Source organism: Oreochromis aureus, linkage group 23, assembly GCF_013358895.1.
Source record: "Oreochromis aureus strain Israel breed Guangdong linkage group 23, ZZ_aureus, whole genome shotgun sequence".
Classification (NCBI taxonomy): Eukaryota; Metazoa; Chordata; class Actinopteri; order Cichliformes; family Cichlidae; genus Oreochromis; species Oreochromis aureus.
In genome coordinates this window covers 42,619,328-42,641,964 of record NC_052963.1, presented here as the reverse complement: position 1 = coordinate 42,641,964, position 22,637 = coordinate 42,619,328, and the positions used below count along the sequence as shown (strand labels likewise).

The window sequence follows — 22,637 nt, the reverse complement described above, 5'->3', positions numbered from 1 at the left end:
GTTAAAAATGCAGACAGACTTGTGGGCACCACATACCAGACACCTGCCAGGCCATTCCTCTAACCAACTGCTAATGCATTTACAGCTACATGTGTACTTTAAAGACTGTTCAAGTGACCGTCATTTTTCACATGCCTTCCAAATAACAGGCTGACTGGAAGGAATGGGTAAGGGGAAAGGGAACCCGAGTCTCCTGTCCTCCGTTTGTAGGTTTGAAATGTGTCTGCATAAAACAAGTGGACTGTAAAAGCACATCAAGATCTTCGCTGAGAGAAAGAATGAGAAAGAGACCGAAAAGGAGAGGGGCAGCAAGCACAGGATCTCTATTCCAGTTTTGAGAAAATTCCTGGCATACTTTTCCTTCTAAAGGACTTGCATGTCAATTTAATCATTCTGCCTATTTTGGTTCCCATTTAATCAAAACACTTGTTGTACTGGAAGAGCAGCATTTCTCACTGGACAAAGGTTTCGTAGTTCACAATCACTCAAGTAATTGTGATTCGTCTTCAACTTCACTTCCTTCTTCCTAGGCCAAGACTTGTCAGGAACTTGTCTACAGCTAATTTGTTGCTGTGTAAACATGCAAAAAAAAAAAAAAAGAAGCTTTTTTAGTAGCTACACGAGCATTACATGTGTGCATAAATACCGAAAGGAACGAGGAGGTAGTTATGTAGAAAGTGCTACCTACAGATATTTACTTCATTCTACTGATTTCTCAAGAACATCAGCAAACTGAAACTAGTTCTTTGTGTAAGTGCCACAGCTGCTCATGAAATACAAACCATTCATGACCGCACCCAACAATGATGTGATCTATTGAAAATTATCAATATTTTGATTGCTATGCATCTCACATAAAAGATTTTTAAGAAGATTTTAACGGTTCTATAAGGCAGGTAGGCGGTGCCAGAAGGACTGGGCGGTCTTTCACAGGCCTGCCACATAACTGCTGAAACTCTGGGTGTGCCAACATCAGTTTGCTAAACTAACAAAGCTGCCAGACAAACAGTGCAGAACTACAAACACCTACCTGTTGTGCCTTCGAACTTCACTGTTAAACTCAAGCTTTCTTCTACCAGGTACATGAGCTTAGGACTGCATATGTACACCTCTGGAAAAAAAGCTAAGCAGGATGGCTGATGAAGTACAGGCATAGCAGCACTCATGACATAAATTGGACTAATAAATCCTTTTACAACAGAACACATGGATCATTGGGTCTATTATGGTCATCTGTGACAGACTACAGACACTGCTTACCAAAAGGTCCAGGCTACAAATGCTAGTTAAAGTAATTATTCAAATTTTACTAAGCAGAGGGCCAGGTAACTGTTGGGTCTATATTACACAGCCAAATCTTAGCGGTGTGCTCCCAACAGATGGGAGCACTCCTCCTTACTTCTATGATGGCAAGATGTCCAGTGACAGCAATGGAAATCTGCAGTCCTCTCCTGTATTTTGTTGTGTCCAAGCAAACTGGAGCATAACCACTTGACCGGAGCAATGTGCAACCACTTTCTCCACAGGTGTGTGGACGTTAACCTGCTGGCACTAGCACTGATAATGTTGACAACACTCAGCAAACAAATCTGACATTGTGTATGCAAAGTACCACAGATTCAAGCAAAATATGAAATACAATTTGATTATAGAATAATGTGATCAATGGTTTAAATGGCTCTCAAGTATGGATCACATTTAAACTGATCTACTGGACTGCACCCAATTTTCACAAAGACAATCTCTCCAGTGTGTCCTGGGTAGGATTGTCAGAAAGAAGGAAAAAAACCAAAACAAACCTATGATATTAATACTAAAATCTTCGACAATAGTGATACAAACAGTGCTTCCTTTGCCAGGTGGCACATAATTTTACACGGTACCACGCAGACAGACACAGCTCTTCCTCTCACCAACCACCAAAACACTCAATGTTCATCACAATGAACACCACTTTACTGATCTCTTAAAATTCCTCTTAAAGTTCCTTTTTCAACAACATTGAAGTATTAAACAGTTTATAAATGTTAACCTGGCCAACACACATAGTTAGCAAAGGGTAACTGCTAATAGTTACCAATGACCCGTTACCAATGACCCATTGGCCACATTAGCCACCAGTTATCATTAACACAGCGGTTGGCAGACTATAGTCATGGATGGAATATTGAGCTGTGACAGCACGGACTGTGATCAAATGGAGAACTGGGAGGGTTGCTGGCTGTACAGATGTACAGAGTAGCGGGGGAACCATGGCGGAACTGAGTCAAGAGTCCAGAGTGTGGAGAACTAGTCCAAGCAAATAAGGAATGAAATCGGATGGACAAGCGTCTGTTTTTACTAGAGATGGACCGATCCGATATTAGGTATCGGTATCGGTCCGATACTGACGTAAATTGCTGGATCGGATATCGGTGAGAAATAAAAAATGTAATCCGATCCATTAAATATCAAAAAAGCACCTCACAAAACTTGCGACACGGAGTAACTCGGCTCATAACCGTAGCACGTTGGAGCAGTGCGCTCACGTCATAGAGCTGCTGTGTGTATTTGTAGCCTCGCTAGCAATCCAGCATTTCATCTCCGAGGAAGTTATCCCAGAGAGAAGTAAAGCAAGTGTGTAAGTTCATCTCTGAATGTTTGTAAAGCGTTCCCACGTTAAGCTTAACAACCGATATATGGAGCGACTGCCTCTCTCTCTCTCTCTCTCTCTCTCTCCTGCCGCTACTTCAATCGTGAAACTGCTTAACGATCAGCTGATCGGCTTTTCTGTCGCGAGTCCGTCTCTCTTGTTTGTTTTTGGCCCACTTTGCACCAGAAAGAGGAAACCAGCGGCTGAACAACAGCAGCACGTTTAAGCTTCACAAGCTGTTGTTAGAATTTATTTAATATTACTTTCTACACCAGGATCCTTTTCTACGTAGCTGACGGGTGGTAACTGTGCAGGGGCGGATCTAGCAAAGTGTAGCCAGGGGGCCGATAGGGCATGAACAGGGAAAAGGGGCACAAAGACATACTTTTCTTTCTTATTCTCATTTAAAATGTCTAGCTTTTAATAAATAATTATCTGAATCTTACACCCAAAGTTTTAATCTGATGTAAAATGTATAGAAGTCCATTACTGTATATAGTAACTGTTAAGTCTAATATACCCTAGTAAGCTATAGTACTTTTTCCTTTGGGAAGGTACCATCTGTGCAGTCTGCAATTCTGTTGAAGAAAGATGTTGAATCTATTTAATTATTCTTGAAAAATAATTTAATTCTGTGCATTTTTTTCACACTGCATCAAATTAAAGTTGATTACGTTGATTAAGCATCATGAGGTGGAGGGTGGGGGTGGTTCCCTATTTTTTTTTTTTTGCTGGGAGTTTGCAACCCTATTAGTTAGGTTGCTTAATATTTCTGCTAAGTACTCTTTAAAATACCAGAATAGGGAGGATGGAGTAGGTTTAAGTTTATTAGATTGATCAGTGTTGCTGAACTATGAAATATTTTGGGTGCAGTGTATTTTTTTTACATACAGGTATAACAGAATAGCTTTAGTGTTGTTGTTTATTTAAACTTGAGTATGAACTTATACAAAATGCAGCAAGATATTAAAAAAAACAGTTTTATTGATTAAAAAAAAACACTATATCGGATTAATATCGGTATCGGCAGATATCCAAATTTATGATATCGGTATCGGTATCGGACATAAAAAAGTGGTATCGTGCCATCTCTAGTTTTTACGTGTTGTCGTTAGAAACAAAGACGGTAAACCCAGCGTGTGGCTCTGCCGTCCGCTTGTTTATTTTCCACATAAACCTTTCAAAATAAAGCTGAAGATCCTGTTGAGATTTTTCAAAATAAACTGAAATGATGACAAACAGAGGGACCAGTCAAAATAAATCGAGGACCTTATTTCTAAACGAGGGGCTAGCATGGACATGGTTGGTTATGAAAAGTCTGACACGGACCAGAAAACTGTACTATGCAAATTATGCAGGAAACCGGTCCCCACTTCAGACTAACACGACAAACCTCTTCTCCCACCCACGCAAGAATCGCGTGAAAGATTATGGAGAGAGTTTACCAATGAGAAGCAAAAAGGAGCCGTCAGGTGCTAAAAAAAATAAATAAAAATAAACGTTAGACTCAAACATTAGAACAGGCTTTCCCCCGCAGCACGCCATGTAATAAATACAAACAAAGAAAATGGCAGCCGTTACAACTTATGTCTAAAAATGTATAGTTTCACGCAACGGTCAAAACACTCGACTCCAGGTACACGACACCCAGCTGAAAACACTTCACGCAAGTCGAGTTGCCCGAGATTCACAGAATTTACTGAAAATGTAAAATTTTTGTGATTTATATCGTTGTCGGGACGATAAATGTCTTATATCGGGATATGAGATTTGTGTCATATCGCACAGCCCTAATAATAAATACCTATTTTGTTAAATCTAACTTGTTATTGAGAAAATTCATCATTTGGCTTTTTCAATAAATTACTTCTTTGCCATAATTTGCATTATTGCAGGATGGGGTCAAAAATCTTCTTTGGTATTGAGTAGGGATGGGTATTGATAAGATTTTCACAATTCAGATTCCATTTTCAATTCTGTTTAACGATTCGATTTTTTATCGATTCCTTTTTCTTTTTTTTTTAAAAAAGGAGAACACTAAGGTCGATTAGCTTAGAACTTTGTTTTATATCTTCTCTTTGAACAAGATAGAAATTTAGGAGTAACATGGCCTTACAAACCCAACAGTGAGATCTTAAGAGATCCACAGCCTACGGCTCTTCAATGGGGTGTCACAGGGTCCCCGGGGAAAAAAACTGTAAATGTAAAATAAAATAAATATTCTTCTGTAGCAATAACAAAGTATAACATAAATTATCCTGTAGCAATTACACAAGAATATCCAGTAATCTCCCTGCCTACAATTAAACACATTCACTTACCGAAAATCGGGGGCATCTGGTGTGGCAAATGCCTTTTACCACAAACTTAGTCACTGCTCGGTGACCTTCTGGCCTGAAAGGAGACGCTACCGGTAGACTGCAGCGAGAACTGCCAGCATCTGAGCCAGCCAGACTGTCTCTCTCATCACGGTCACCTAAATGCACAGTAATGGCAGGTTTTGTAATAAGGCAGATCGCGCTAACATAATATGCACTGTTAGTTGATTATTTACCTGCCGCATTAACGGGAGAGGACGTGCAAACGTTACCGCTGCTGCTGGGTTGAGATTCACGAGTCCGGAGCGGAATTAAAAAGACGACATTCATTTAAGGTTATCGCGTGTTTTGTGAGCAAATGCTTTTGCATGTTCGTAGTGTTTCCTCTCTTAAATGAAATATCTACTTTGCAAGTATTGCAAGTTGCCCTGTTGTCATCCGTTCTCGTAAAGTATAACCAAACTCTTGAGCCGCCATGTTTCCTGCCAGGTAAATGACGCTCTGCAACGCGGTGACGTCATTCGAGGCAACTGGAATCGATAAGGGAATCGTTTGCAAAAAATGACAAACAATTCCAAGGAATTGAAACAGTGGGAACCGGTTCTCAACAAGAACCGGTTTTCGATACCCATCCCTAGTATTGAGCATTTTTCTGGGTACGGGAAAATACTTCCTGTGTACTACAGTTTGTAATTCTACTATCGTTACAGTCCTGCGTTTGCCCCAGGCCTTCCTCCCAGATTGACATGCCAGAAAACCCTTAGTATGATCCATCGTCCTAGGCATCCTAGTATGATGCCTGAATCAGCGGCACTGCATCCCTTCAGTGCAGATCAGTAGAGGCTATACTTCAAGTTACTCCCACATAATTGAGCTACCTACAACTCCTGACCATAGTTGAGGGTGGGAATGTAGATCAACCAGTATCAGGAGCTTTGCTTTCACAATGCGTTCTCTCTTTATGACAACAGAGAAGATAATAATCTGACAATGTGATAATGAGTTGAGCAAAGAGACACTTGACCAAGCTCAGCATTTTGATCAAAACGCTAATGCACACAACACGCGCCAAGTAAAAATGACAGTGTAAAACTTGGAAAAGATAGTTGGGGTTTAGAACTTTTGGTTTTTATTAAAAACAAAAAACAAACCCAAATTAATGACCTCATAGTAGGCCAAAAAGAACATTTCATTGTCTCAGCAATTAATTAAGAAAAGCACTGCAAATTCATCAACAATTAAAATCATTTACTTTCATCTTAATTCAAAGTTGATAAAAATGAGGTGAACTGCAGAGTGACCACTGCTGTTTACATTTCCACAATTCAAAGACAAACTCAAAACTGATTAACCAGTACGAGTATCTGAATACTCAGCTCCACATACAAGTCCTCGCTCTAACAACTGTCTATATCCTACTAACAGCTGTGACATGCTGTCAGGGAAACTGGTTTTATCACAGCTGACTGCCAAGTGCAAGTGAACTGAAAGTAGATCCAAATTCCAGGTGGGTGAATGTTAAAAACAAACAAAAGAATGACTGGTAGTTGATACTGTTATGCCACATTTCCAGAAATTAAGCTGATACGGATGACTTAACTACCATTCAGTACTGCTAGACATACATTTGCAGCATTGAGGATCCAGGAAGGAAACACTGCCTTCAGCAATGCTATTATGGCTTTGACTATAGCTGATAAACCAGAGGGCATCCCCTACTATGGCCCACAATGCTACTGTATAAACACACAGATCTCTCTTTTGGGTCATTTTATCCTGTGTGTGGGTTGTTCATCTGTACCGTCTGCAGTTTTGTTATTTCTACCAAACCCAGCCATGCCAGCCGTTACCTTGGCAGCAGCTAACAGGGATACAAATAAATATGGCTAACACAGGGCTTATCTGCTTGGCTTACTGTAAGCCTTACTAAGAGAAACCATAATAGGCGTAGGTAGGCTGTATACATGAAACATCCTTGGGTGTTGCCAAAAAACAAATACTCATTAACCCAGATACTACCAACCTGTTTGTGCAGTGCGTGCATTGACAGACAAAGTGTGTGTTCAGTTTATGTGCATACATGCATACATAAAGTGTCCTGAATCCCATTTCAGGTAAGTGTTCAGGTGAGTATCCTGCATTGCTTCGGGGCCTTAGCGTTTGAGCGTACAAAATGTGCTTTATTATCCAGGTTTCACTGAATACGATCTCAACACCAAACAACAGCCACACTTCGCAAAAGACTAGCCGATGAGCTGAGCGTTTTACTGCAGGGTCTACCAATACTAGAAATGTGGTAGCTTGTCATCTTACTCTGAATGTTATGGTTATTATAAAAAATGCTTTTATAAGAGTTGCTTTTCCCATGATTTATGCTGATGTGCTACAGCGGGGTTCTGCGTGTTTGCAGGAGAGTTGCAGTGCAAACATAGCTGTGACAAAACAAGAGGAATGGTTCAAAATACGTTTGCCATTGTTGCCAAAGCAGTCATAAGAACTTTACATAGCTGACGGCAGGGCTTGATTGATCGCATTTTAATAGCAATGAAAATTAAAATGATAAGGATACTTTTTTGCACTTCTGCTAATAAGCACTGCTTTCTTGTTTTCTAAATTAAGCACACCCATTTTCTTTGCAGCAGCGCATTTTCACCTTTCCCAAAAAGTTCAAGCTCACTTGCCGTTTATGCAACTTGAGCCAACGTGATAAAAAGGAAGCCTTTAGTAAACACGAGCCATCTAAAGGAAGAAAACAGGCTTTCAGTAGGTGAGCTGATAGCATGACCACTAACTAATAGATGTTTGCAGCCGCTTTGGTCTGACAATCGCTTGGGATTTCTCACTCAGTCCACTTTCTGCAGTGAGCAGCAGTTGGTTGATGGTGGTGCTGCTTGCCCTGTGGCTAATCTGAAAGTACGGCCAAGGCATGCAAGTTCAATGCTGCCTGGGCTTCTTTTTGCCCACGTCCATATGTGCAGACTTCCCACAGTTTAGGATGTAGGCTAAGAGCAGGTCAGCATTTCTTTGCAGGACTTGCAAGTCCTAATCATGAATCAGCTCTCTACAGGATGACCCTGTGTCCCATACAATGGGCAACACTTTATTAATTTGCCTTCCTTCTGAATGAGATTTAAAGTAATAGAGGACACCCTATGATAACTTCAAAAACTGCCTCATCTATACGTGTATGAATACTCATCCCCATAATGTTTAATATTCAAGATCACAATATTGATCAAAAAAAATTGTAATAATTATTTCTGCCTCAGCCAGCAGACACAATAAAAACCTGTCACCACAAAGTCCATCAGTAAAAGACATTTTAACCCCAGGAAGTCAGAAACCAACTTATCAAAATATTTCAAAGCAGTCTGTTTAAAGTTAAACACGTAAGATTTATTTTAGAGATAAGCAAACTTTTGACTCCTGGGGTGTTAAAGAATAATTAGGAGCAATAAAAGAAGTTTAGTTTAGTACAACTTACTGTTGCACTTTATTCCTGTAGCACTATTTATATATTATAACTGTGCTGTAAGACAAAACAGCAGTTCTGCATACATGAATGAGAAGTTATGGGAGCGCCAAACAAAAAAACAAAAAACAAAAAAAAACACGCGTTTATTTCCCACATGCAGAATTTTATCTCTGTGGCTTCCATATAGTTCTAACTCTTTCAAGGACAGCAGAGTCGGCTGCTGACATACATTAACTAAACTGCTGGTTGCTGCTTTTGTCATACAAAAAAATAAAATAAATCCCTGGGCTTATATTCAGCAGGCTACCAGGTGTGTAAGACCATTACAAAAACACTTAAGCAGTATGTACACGTCCCCAGTTTTGAACAATATAGTTCGTGTTTAAGAAATAGAAAACCAAACAAAAACGGATGCAAGCAGTTTTGACCGTTTTAAAGACGTTTGCACAATATGAGCAGTACTGCATGAGAACAGGTAGGTTTTTTCAGTCATATGACTCATTTAACCTTGAGTCAACAGTCGATCAACATAAATGCCTGAATGTCTCCAGTTACTGTTTGCACACTGCAGTAATGCATATCATAAACTGCCTTTTCTTCTGTTCACTGCTAAAGGACACTGTTACTTAACCCATCACAACACAACTCTGATCATGATTTATTCATGTTATATTTCTGAATGCAACTTCACATTTACTTTCAAATTTAAAATGAAAGGAAAATGACCCCGGTATTACCAATATCTGTCAAAGCTTCGCCATTGTTTGGGAAACCAATTAATCACAGCCTGTATATCACTTATAATTATCACAAGCATTTGTACTAAAACTCTGTGTTCGGTAAGGATAGCAAACAAACTGTACACATTTAATTACTTGTGACTTTCATTAGCTACAGAGCAGGCAGCGAGCACTCCTCTGACCCTGACTTTTACACCATGTACTTACAGAAGAAATCAGGCCTGTTGCTGATAAACAGCTGGAATAATTGCCTTTCAATAAAACAGCAACACTAATAGGCAACAGCCATTTTAACCCTATATCAAACCCAACTTAGGAGAACTATAGGCATACTGTCCGAGTAACTACTTTTGAGCTTCATATCCAATTTGGCACCAACGTTTGAGCAAAACCAGAGTCTAGCAGCAACACAAGTAAGCAAATTCCAAGTGTCACTTTCTTCCTTCTTATCAGTCACAAAAATCCCAAATCTAATAGCAAATCTAAGAGGTTACAAGCCAGTGGAGATAAAAGATCTAAGGGCTATTATACATGCAGTCAAAAACACAATAAAAGCTACACGAAGCATGACGATCTATAAAAGGGATGAAAGAGGTCCATAATAAGCTCCACATGAAGGGAGACAACCAGACGGAGCTAAAGCTGACACTGTAGCTACATAGTGCTTGGGTCTTTTTCACATAGGCTTAAGTAAACAGGCCATTTCTTGTTCTGAGAGGGCCTTTATAACAGCGAGCACGATCAGGCTGCATACAGTAGAAGGCAATGAGTCCGTGTTACCCTAATTAACAGAAATCACCACACTTATTTCATACAATTATTTCTGACCATCTTGTACAAAAATATCTATTTTTGAGTAGATACCCAATTACAACATTGCCATTTTGTCTCAGTTCAGCTTATTAGATTAGGAGGTGACGGATTTATGCATTCTTTATACTGGAAGACAAGCATCTATGAAATTTCATGATGTCTGTGCAGTACACAATAATAACCCTTTAATTAGCTCTTTTTCACCATTTTCTGTTTTCCTTCCTCCCAACCCCCATTTACTTCTGGTCACTATGAAAGAGATGAGATCAAAGTGTCACAGGTATCAGGTTTTAGCATCCGAATATAAAGGGAGGAGGAGAAAAGAAAAAAAAAACAATCGTCGGTTCTAGTAGGGCTGCATCTCAGTATTTTGATTATTATAGATAGGCATTTGCCATGTCCTTTTTAGAACTTGGAAATCTCATCCAAGTAGAGCAGGGCGATATGACCAAAAATATTTATCACGATATACATTTGAAAATTTGCGATAACGATATAACTGACGATATAATTGACACTAGACAAAATACTTTACAACTCCACAACTTTATTAGTGCAAAAAGAAACCCATCAATGTATTTTCACTTAAACAAGCAGCTGTTTTTTATGTGCATTAAAGTTATATAAAAATGTAACACTGCAAATTCCTTGGACAGTTTAACCAAACGCCATTTCCAGTAGAAATTGGCCGACATATCCTCAGCATAACCATGTATAATATCCACAAAACTTAAAAAGAGGTTATACACACGCAATACGGTAATATTATGTTGAAGCACAGTACGTATCACTCCGCGAGGCGCCTGCCTGCGATAGCCGTAATGCTCCGACAATCCATCAAGCGGTGCGGCTTCGTAGCTTAGCAAAGTCGTACTAAAACATCTGACAGATTTTCGAGCGCCGTGTACCACATAAAATCGTTTCGAGGTCAGTAAACACAACCAGAATTCATACATAAGGCACACGGGATTATAAGGGGCACTGTCGATTTTCAGAAAAATCAAAGGATTGATTTTAAGTGTGCCGTATTTTCCAAACAACACGGTAATAACGACGGCCCGCTAGCATGCTCTACCAAAAATAGTGCTTTGTTGTGTATCTGACGGACGAAAGCTAAACCAGTTCCACACCACTGAAGTTGCAGCATTTTTACAAACCAACTCTGGTTCATCCGTTTCATTTAACGATCCACTTTCGCTCTTCTCATTCTGTGTAGCCGCCATGTGCGTATGTAAACATAGGCACTGCGCATGCGCGTTTTACCCACATTCTATCGCGATATTTCATTTTGCTATCGTTGCCCAAAATTACACCGGTATTACCGTGAACGGTATGATATAGCCCAGCCCTACATCCAAGGTTAGGAACTTGACATTTTTGGGAGCGTTAAAAAGAAAAAAGTCAATCAGAATAGTTCTCTACATGGACATTTGATTAACAAAAAATTATTTTAAACTGTATAAATTACACACGATCTTTCTTACAATCTAGTCATCTTTGATACCACAAAACTTTTACTTTTTAATCTGCTTATTTTTAGTGTTAGATGCTGACGCAGCAGTTTGTGAGAACACCTTTAGCATCAGGAAGTCAGGATTCAGTCACCTGTGACAAACTACACAGTCTCTCAAATATCCTCTGGCATGCCAATGAATTTGTGCCACTTACTGTGAAGCTTACTTAAATTCTATTTCAGGTTACAACGCAAGACACAAACACCAAATGGCATTCAAAGGCATAATGGCTCTGCTAATCTACCTTTAACACACACACACACACACACACACACACACACACACACACACACACACACACACACACACACACACACACACACACACACACACACACACACACACACCTCTCTCTGGAGAGGACTCATTTCCCACAGCAAGCCACCTCAGTGCAGGCCTTTTCTAGACTTAATTAAAATGCAACCCTTGCTCATCACTGAAGCCACATTTCACTCCGAGGTGTGTGCACAGGAACAGGATCTACTCAGGGACAAAATAAAATACAAAGTAGTGGAAGCTTTCCGGTTTGTGACTGCAGTTCAAGTAATACTGACCATTCACTTTCAAGAGTCTCTGTGGAGAGCAAGAGAGAAGCTCGCTGGCAAGATTTAATTCTCAAATAACCTCCTCCATCATCTACAACCCAAAACTCAGGACTGCTTACATCCACCGACCTTAGCCAGTCTCCTCCCTCTGCTGTCTTATGGGTGGTCTTCTAACATAAAATCAGCAGGGGAGACGTTTCTCATGAATCTTTGTGGCCAAAGATGCAAGACTACAGAAGCTTAGAAGAAACACAGTAAAGATTACAGACTGCAGATTTTAATTCAGTCGCTGGTTTGAATTCCTGGGTGAGTGGCTGCTCCCAGCTATCCCACCGTTAGACTGAAAACACAACCTGAACCACACGGAAAGCATTTTGCTTTGCATATCACTTCACACGCAAATCCTGTGGTGATCGGAGCAATTTAGCTCGAGCAATCGTGGGTGTAGTTTTGCATGCGAAAGCTGTAAAACAACACAATCACACCAGTGGTTTTTCGAGCCAGATGGTTTGTGTGTGGTGTGGGTGCATCCCGAAGCAAAGCAGTGTGAGACAGCGAGGAACCTGCAGACTTACCCAGCAGGAGCAGCTTCAGCTCCCTTCTCGCATCTCTCTTGTCTCGTCGAAGTTGCTTCTCGATCTCAGCGTTGATTCGTTTGGACTCCTTCGCCTCCTCACTCAGGCAACAAGCCATCATGGAGTCTAAAGTCATCACCGCATGAACGGGGGGGAGGGGGGGGGAGCCCGTTTGAGGAGAGGTGTCGGGCTTACACCTCACACAAAGTACCAGATAAAAAGAAGAAGAAGAAGAAAAAAAGCCTCCTGTGTGCACAACAGTTCGAGCCCAACAGGTTATATCCAGACACTGATAATGGAGCTCGATAGTCTCGTTGCTTGGTGCAGACTCTGGCCTCCCTTGTTGATGGCAAAGCTGCTGTCAAGTGTTAAATATTTGACAGCTTAACGTTAGTCAAAGTCTCCAGTAAAACCTCAGGGTACAGTGACTGTGAGCTCATCATAAAAAAAAGAAACGAAACATGTCTGCAAATATCCCGAGGAACTACCGACGGTGCGAATAAGCATTTTCATTTCATGGACCGGTATTAGTTTGTTAACTAGCCTGAAAGCTAAACGCTGCTAACGTTATAACCAAGCTAACAGGTTGAATTTATCTTCAGCGCACTTTGTTTTCTTGCTTAGCCTAGTCAATTTAAAAATATATAGACATATATATTTTTCTTATACTAAACTACTAACTTCGGTCCCACACACAGCGGGACAACTGCCTGGAGCGGCCACCACATTTGTCCAATCCCCTCTGCTGGCTGCCCGGCCGAGTGCAAGCCTAGCCGCCCCGAAATCAGCGCTCCAAGTTACGCCCGCGCAGTGACAACGAGCCCCAGTCTGTCCATCCAGAAAGGTTGGTTTACTGCCTCGAGTCCTCCAAGAACCGCATGCACCTGTGCCGATCAGAGAAAGTGCGCGCTCAGAGCAGGTATGTCTCGCAGGCGGAGGCACCAAGTAACCAGGATAGGGGGCTAAATGGGAAGGCTAATTGTTAGCTAGCTAGGTTAGCTCAGAGAGCCTTCCCTGGAATTGCAGCCCAAAAAACAGCCAACTCCTACTGACAGAGAATCCTGACTGCATTAACCTAGCGTTCCCCAAAATAAACTCGCAAACACCAACCCCCCTCCCCAAAGTGCCAAAACGTCTTACTGGCAGTCAAACTGACCCTTGTCCTCCGTGCATTTTATCGCTCCTGGTATTTTTTTTTTTTTTCCTTTTCCTGGTGGTGCTGAACGCTCCTCATCACCCACTCCTCAGCTCCGGTGTGGCGCTGTCGATTTCGTCACTTGGGATATAGGTGATTGATAAGAGGAAGAGCGAATCAACACGAGGCGTGTGGGTGTTTCAGGCGGGTCTTTCCAGCACGGTTAACTTCCCAAGTTTGCTTGAGAGGAAAAAGTCATCCTCTTTGGAGGCGTGTCGGAGGAAGCGACTGACATTTGACTGGATGGGCAACGCCCATCTCCTGTCAAAGAGCAGCGCACTCACATACAGAGCCTGTCTGTGTTGTGCAGTCAACTACAAGAGTTTCACCAGGTCATTTCCGAGACTACTCAAACAGCGAGCTACAGGCAGTGGAAATAAACTAAGCGGCCTTCTATTTACTTAAGTGCTGTAACTGAGTGCTGTGGAGTTTTGAGATGAAATACTTCTCCTTGCACTTTCGTTCTAAAGCACTTTTCATTAGTACTACTACCTATCCAATAAGATATGATATATGCCACTCACATTCTGTATAACTGTTTGTTGCTTTGGATGGTTGACACCAGGTATTAAAACTCATTTACCTTCTCTGCACGCGCACCTTTCCACCTGACTCCCTCTCATTCGCGCCCATGTATTCTGTCTTGCTTATCCTGACTTTCATTCGTCTTTTCTCCAGAGCATATCTCCACCTTTCCAGCGTCTCTTCCACCTTCTGCCTACTGTCATTACAGATCATTATTCCATTTGCAAACATCATAGTCCACAAAGACTCGTGCCAGACTTAATCTTTCAACCTGTCCATCACATTGCAAACAAGACACAGTGCAGCTCCTTCTGACGTGACTCATTTTGCACATAGGCTTCAAAAAGACCTATAAACGATTTTGTGAAATCATCATTTGAAACTTTTTCTTGTTTTTAACAACTTGGCAATTTATTCACTATTTTATCGTTTTGATTTTATTAAACTTATACTAAACAGGTCTCTCTTGTAAAGGAGACAATGGGACTCAATGGGACTACCTGTAAATGAAATACAAGTAAATAAACAACATAATAAACAACAAATAAAACATCTCCATGCCTGCATAGGTATCTGGACTAAACTTCCTTTGAATGCCTTCCTGTACTTCCTCATTCTACCACCAAGTCTCCTTGTCCCCCTTCCTCTGTCCAGAGGATACAGCAAACCCCTTATTGGCACTTTCCTGCAGCACTACAGCTGTACTTTCCCAAACATCTGGTGACTTTTCCCTCCCACTCACAGCTTGTCTCAACTCTTCACTGAACTCTGAATATTGTTAAATGTTCAACTTCCACCATTTAATCCTTCCCTCTCTCTGCACACGCTTCCTCTTCTTGACGTCCAAAGTCATCCTGCAGACTACCATCTAAAGCTGCTGAGCTACATTCTCTCCTGCCACCACCTTTCAGTCTCCTTGCTCTGTCAGACTGCACCTTCCTCCCCTCTCATAGATTACCCTATGCTCCTCCCTTTTCTTAAAGTGCACGTTTCCCAGCCATTTCCATCCTGTTTGCAAAATCAGCTGCATGTACTATCATGTCAACAAACAAAGGAAACAAACAAGTCATGCAGGAATTATAAAACAAAATTTCACATATACTTAAGAAAGTGACACATGTACAAGGCCAAGTTCAGTAACTTGCACGTCACATACAAATTGACTCTGAGTCATCAAATACCAGCAGTGGGAATCTATTCATAATCGCATACCCACTTTGTTTTTTAAACTCTAACTCACTGTCGGTATACTTGCCTCTTAGAAACTTCCGGCTATTAACGTGTTAAGTTTTGTACTTTAAGTTTTATACTTGAGCTTATAAGTGTGAGAGATGAAAAAAAAAATACTCAAGGTCTTACAAAAATGGTGACAATATTCTGTAAAAATTAAAGCAAGTAAACAAAAACAAGTTATGAAAGAGTCAAATGTCAAAACACAGTTTTTTCACTCATTTTAAAGGGTTATGTTCTTATGTTGTTTTATATGTGCTGTTACGATTGATCACAAATAAACTTGCCAAAAGTTTCAGTTATTGCTAATTATTACAAAGCATATGAAAAGAACTATATTTGAGTGAAATGTGCAATATTTTCCCTTAAAAGTCATGAAATAGGGACTACATCTGGGACAATATAGCAGAAAGAACCTCATTATTTACTTCGTTGTGAGTTTCACGGGTTTGCATCTCCACAACACAGCATCACAGTGTGTGACAGGCTGTTTTAGTGGGTATGATCTATGATCTATGATCTATATGTTCCATACAGACCAACAATGGAGCAAACTTAAGTAACAGTAAGAATGCCACAACTTAAATAAAAGAGTCAGTTCATTCCAGTAAAGGTGGAGAAGTATTCACATCACATCATCAAACCAGCTCCCTGTTTGGATTCGAGACATAGACATCCTCTCTGCTTTGAAGATTAAGCTTAAAACGTATTTGACTAAGCTTACAGTTAGGGCTGGATCAGGTGACCCTAAACCATCCTTTAGTTATGCTGGGACAGGCTCAGGCTGCTGGGGAACTTCCCAGTGGTATGAATCGGTGCTATACAAATAAAACTGAGTTGAATTGGTATTAAATGAATATAATAATGTGAATATATTATAATATTTGTAGCATTTGATCCATAATATTATATGGAAACTATAATTGGAATTTAATCTGCCTTCCAAAAATTCTATTCCAAAATTTAAATAATAATAGTCAATTATTTAATCTTTTAAATATACCACAGGTGTATAAGATCTTCATTCCAACTTTATCTTAAAATAGATGTCTGGGCTAATAAAGGAAAAAAACTCCAAAATTTTGTGAAATACTCATATGAAGATGGGGGGAAAAAACCTGCTCAGCTGCAACAAGCAATGAGCTGACAGACAGTTTTCTAGAGCCAAGTGACATCTTGTGGACATTAGATGTATTTGCAAGAGTCAACAACTTTCAAACTCATTTCACATAATGCAGCAGTATTTTTCACTTCTTCCAACTGTCAGAATCACTCTGTGGGTTCGACATGTTTAACGTCTTCAGACCTTGTTATGTTTAATCTAACTTTGACAGAGAGAATAAATTAAGAGGCCAATGACACTGAAATCTGAGTCATAGACATTGGGGATGACTGCAGATGAGAAGCTATCTCTTAAAAATTCAATAACTATCTTTAACCTGGGTGACTAATTGCATGTTGCGTACGGCAAGCTTTGTGTCGAGAAAGATGGCAAATCTGATCTAAGACTAAAGAATGAAACGTGTGGGATGTCAGCACACTCGGTATGCCCAGTATTATCAGGAAATCTTCAGACATGACTCATGACATTACAGCCCGACCTGACCGCCCACATCTTTAATGAGCTGTGACTCCTGCCAAAATCCTCCACCTACTGAAATTACTACCAACCCTGTTCATTCACTATGAACTCAGTCAGATAATTACAGCTGTTCACCAATTCAGGGTCATTTTGGTTGTTCTTCAAAAAACACATTAAAAAATTTTCAAAGACGATCACATTATTCCACAAAGCCAAAGATATGTAAGTCTAGACTCTCTTTATACACGGCATTGCTCTCTCATTGTCCCGCACTTGACTGACCGAGCAGAAGAATGAGGATATACACATAAAATAATCACCAACCAAATATTTCAATTAGAAAAGAAAGCAATTATTATTATTCCACTATACAACTTTTCATTCTGTTATGTGGCACTTTAGTCAACTCTGAATATGTTTTTTTTAAATTAGGAAATACATAGTTATTTAATTTATTTCACATTAATTTTTATTGTGAAATATTGTTTTCTGTTTCATTATCAGTTTGTGGTTGGCTATTATTATGTATGAGGGGTAGGAGCATACAACGACAGCACATACGTTTCATCTTAGTGTGAAAAAAAAAAATCTTTATCTTTATTACTCTTGCAAACAGTATCTTAAAAAATATGCCCAAATTCCTGACTTTTACTAATAACATGTAAATTTTCCATGCAGGTTTGTTACATAAGGAAAATGTAAATTGTTATATTTAATGGAATTTAGTGAAGTTAAATTTAGTTGTATACTTTAAGGTTATTTAACTTAAAATCATTGCTTCATCTCTATTGAGGGTGAAGAATATTTTTTTAATGTAAATGGTCTGGTACTATAGTGCCTTTCTATTCAGCTGACTGTCTTATTACATAATCACACACACACACACACACACACACACACACACACACACACACACACACACACACACACACACACACACACACACACACACACACACAGGAGTAACTCAGGGCTCAGTAACTTACCCAGGGATACTTTGGCATGCAGACTGAAAGAGTAAATATGTAGGCCTTCCAATTGGTACAGCAACTCCAAGTCCCACCTGAGCCACAGCTGCTCATATACAGCTCACCGTCACCTAAACTAACCTGGACTATCTGATTTTAAATTTTAAAAAGTCCCAGAAATTAGTATATATTTGCACCCTCCTTAAAAAAATCTGCATGATGTTGAAGTAGGAGTGTAAGACACAATTATAAAGTGTATTAAATATAAAAAATATTCAATTCAGCTTTATTTCCGTAGCGCTAAATCACAACAAGCATCCCCTTGAAGTGGTTTATACTGCAAGGTAAAGGCTTACAACATTAGAGAGAAAGCCCCAACAATCAGAAAATCCCCCATGAGCAGCACTTGGAGGAAAAACTCCCTTTTAGCAGAACGAGGCTCCGGGAGGGGTGGCCATCTGCCACAGCTGACTGGAGGTGAAGGGAAAGAGAAGAGAAAAAAGGAGAGCACAGAAAGACAAAGGACAAAACACAAACTATGGAAGGAAGAAGACAAGAGTTAATGACGTGCAGTGGCAAATAAAAACAAAAGTGAATAGAAGGGAGTGGAGAAGAAGAGGTCAGTGTGCATAATGGGAAGTCCCCTAGCGGCCTGTGCCTATCCCAGCCTAACTGAGGCATGGTTCAGGGTCACCTGATCCACCCCAAACTAAATGTTTTACCAAAAGGTTTTAAGCCTAATCTTAAAAGTAGAGAGGGTGACTGGTTTTACAGAGTCTGACAGCTGAAGCCCCAAGTACCACAAGTAAGCCTACAGTATGAGAGGAAAGTGGTCTGTTAGGATAACCATGAGGTCTTTAAAATATGACAGGGCCTAATTATTCAAAAGTTTGTATGTGGAGTGATGGATTTAAAATTTCACACTGTATTTTATAGGGAGCCAATGAAGAGACGGAGTGACGTTAACCTGATGAGAAGCTGCCTGCGGTGCTACATTGTTTCTGGTGTGTCACAGTGTCTGATAGATGCTGTCAGATTAATCATTGATCATCTCGTGTTTCCCTCAGCAGCCGGTGACATGGGGATAGAGTCTGTGTTACTGCCGCTGCATGTACAACAAACAAGCAAGCACATAAATAATACAGGTTCTACACAAAGTGTTCCATTGTACTAAGAGATCTGGAACCATCTCTGCCAGCAGGTAAACACTACAGATGTCTAAATCCCTGTAACGGGAAGCACGAGGAAGGGTTTTTTTTTTTTTTTTTCCTGTTACTGTCATTCAACGCCCACTTTTTGCGCATGATTCCCCTCCGCTTTACCTTTTTCTCCTTCATTCCTCATTTCTCTTGTGTTCTCTCTCTCTTGTTCCTTGCTCCTCTTTTCTGTCTTCCTCTCCTTTTTCTCTCTCCATAATTCTCACTAAACACATCTTTGTTGACAAAGACTTTCGAAAATTATGTAAAAGAAGGGGAATGAAAAGGGGAAAAAAGCCTACGAAAGGCGTTCTTCAGAACACAATATTTGCACCATTATCATCTTAATAAACACACATATGTCAAGAAGAAGAACTACAACACAACCGCACAATACACACAAGAGTTGACAAGTATGGTAAGGCTTTGTTTAGAGAGTAACTCCTCTGTAAAAGTTCAGCCTATTAGGAGCAAATAAAATGCATTCCATATATTAAAGCTTTATTTATTTGCTGTAATTGAAAACACACGCACACACATATACACTAAAGACCCCTCCATATTCGCCTCACATCATTGCCATGGCAACGTGGGGTTCAGGTGATCTCAATATATGAAACCGTGAAAGCTGGACAAACCGGTTCTGCCAGGTGAGACAAAAGATTGACATCCAAACAGCAGCCAAGAAGAGGAGTGACAAAATACCTGCTGCCCTCTTCATCTTTACCCTGAAAAACCTTTGCACGGTGAAAAATCACTGAGCCTTACACGGATTCCTGACGGTTGGAGTACTTTGGGTGTGTTCTTTTGTATTGTACTAGACCTGTAACCATTTTATTACATGTCACAATTTAGATGTTAAATTTTCACAATAATTTTCTCGTTCTTTTCATAACCTGGTAAAAAGAAAATGCTTGGATTTGGTTGCTTTAATGAATGAATTTAAATAGTTTTACTGAAAAGTTCACAAAATAATTTTGAAATGTAGAAGTGTAAAATTAATGCTTTTTTTTTTTTTTTTTTTTTTTTAAATATAACATCTGGTTATTAAAAATAAATGAGTAAAATGTAAACGTCTGTGAGTCAGTGATTGCCCTCAGCTCTTCTGAAACATGAAGCCGTGGAGCCTCTGCGGTAGCTGAAACTTTATCCGTGGACTCTTTAAAAACAGTCAACACAGACATGAAAAAGAAGAGCCAACTTCCGGTTACGTATTTTCAAAATAATAGCGTCTGCATAGCAAGCTCAAAGGTTCTCCTGCAGTTTTAAACAAAAATATCGAATTTAAAAAAAAACGCCAATATTTTTATTGTTTATAACTATTAGCCCATTCCTTATCCTGCTTTTCTACAGTTCTATTTCAGTTCATATATTTAAAAGGGGCAATGCAGTTTAGCATAGTTCCTATATGGAGTATGAAAAGGATGTGCTGCCAGAGTTTATAGCTATTGCTCATTTCAAACCCTTGTCCCTTGCTGGGCTTTTAAATCCACATTGCATAGAGAAGATTTACAGCTTTCACTTACATGAAACCATACTACACTGTAAATATAAAATTATAATAAATACACATAAAAGAAATAGTGTAAGAAAAATATCAGTGTGGGGGTTTTTTTACGCGAAGCATTTTTACGCCTGCATTAAAAGAACATTAAATCAACCTCAGCTGGTGTAATTAAACGATAGGCAAACATTTTTACATTGCACTTCTTTGTTATCACATGCAGTGGTTTTTGGAAGCATTTGTCATACTGTGTACTCTGTCACAGGTGTAAATGTCATGCATGATCCAAACTGTGAGGCTCGTGACGAGGTTGTTTACTCTAGAACAATATACCCAAGGAGTGGTCAGTATCAGCAATGAATCAGCTGAAGCAGAGCACAGAATAAGTTTGGCTGTTTTGCCATGTGTGGAGTCAGCATCTCAAGCTCACATTTTCAGGGTCATCAGTGTTGTCACCACAACCACAGGTGTTGTGGACAGATGTTTAACATGGGTCCTGATCTTGGGACTGAACGTGAATTATATAATCAGCAGCTAGAAGGCATTCTTGCTGTGTACTTTTCCACACAATCAGTTTATTACTTCTTGTGGTCCATGACTGGTTTTGAAACCATCAAAAGTACTGTTGTTCTATCAGAGGAGGGGATAGTTCCCATGAACATGATTTTTAGGATTGCAGCTGGAATGCCGAGCAGCATCCCTAAATCTTAGGTCACTCTGCTCCTCTGGAAAATAACAGCTTGCTCTATGAAGGAGAGGTGAAGGAGTTCAAGTACTTCATGCTACTTTTTAGCGACCATGGAATCCACTGCAAAGTCACTCTACAATACCTTGGACGTGATAGGTGAGCCAGGCCAAGGCAAAACTCTTGATATACCAGTCAGCCTACATTCCTGCCTTTACCGGTGGTTAGGAAATTTGTCTAATGACCAGAAGTTTCCTTTGCAGGGTGGATGGATTTACTAATCAGGTGAGAAGTTTTGGCTCAAACACCTAATAAAAATGTCTCCCCCATTTCTCTCTCTTTCTCTTTTTTGTTTTTATTTTTTTAACAATAGACACCAATCAGTTATTTACTGGAGACATTACATATCATTAAATGCATTAAATGTAGAAAATGTTCAGAGCTGTATCATTATGTATAATGTTAGGGTTATTATTAGTATTAATGCATTAATGTGCAAGCATCATTTTAACACTGTACCCAGTGACGATGCATATGTTGAATGCAAAATATCAGCATGTGATGCATCTCAGGAGACCATGGTGGTATTGGTGTTACAAACTCCCATACACACATAATTTTCCTTTAGGGAGATATTTGTCTACTATAGGTTATTAAGCATGGGCAATAGTAACAGCTACAAAACAAATTAATAACACTAAAATCAGTTCAATTCAATTTTATGTATATAGCACCAAATCACAACAGTCGATTTGGGGCACTTTACATTATAAGGTAAAGAACAACAGCAACAATCAAATGACCCCCTATGAGAAAGCACTTGACGACAGTGGGAAGGAAAAACTCACTTTTAACAGGAAGAGACCTTTGGCAGACAGGACAATGTGGAAAAGAGTCAGATGTTAACAATAACTAATTATTAAATGCAGAGTGGTGTACTGGTAAAATGAGTGGAAAAAAGGTAAGTGAAGAAGAAATCACATGCATGAAGCAGGAAAACATTAAAAAAAAATCGGGTTTCAATTTAATCTTTCACGTTTGAATGTAACGTGTGACGACATGCTTTTATTTTGTACGTCCAAACGTCTAACTTCCGGCGCTTCTGCCGTCGTTTGCCGCTGTCTTGCGGCGGCGTCGCTC

General features: G+C 39.8%; 1 protein-coding gene across 6 annotated transcripts in view; it reads right to left on the bottom strand.

The window, feature by feature from the left end:
* The window catches only part of LOC116317322 (guanine nucleotide-binding protein subunit alpha-11), a 45,104-nt gene extending 31,082 nt beyond the window's left edge, over positions 1-14,022 (bottom strand). Inside the window, exons 1-2 of one of the 6 annotated variants that reach the window (XM_039606878.1) lie at positions 13,753-14,021; positions 12,613-13,496 (exon numbers count right to left, since the gene is read on the bottom strand). In XM_039606878.1, coding sequence (XP_039462812.1) covers positions 12,613-12,748 — 136 coding nt within the window. In that variant the 5' untranslated portion in view covers positions 12,749-13,496; positions 13,753-14,021. Of the gene's footprint in view, positions 1-12,612 lie in introns of all 6 variants that reach the window. The other 5 variants (XM_039606880.1, XM_039606879.1, XM_039606881.1 and 2 more) reach the window with 5 other exon arrangements.
* Positions 14,023-22,637: the final 8,615 nt, after the last annotated feature.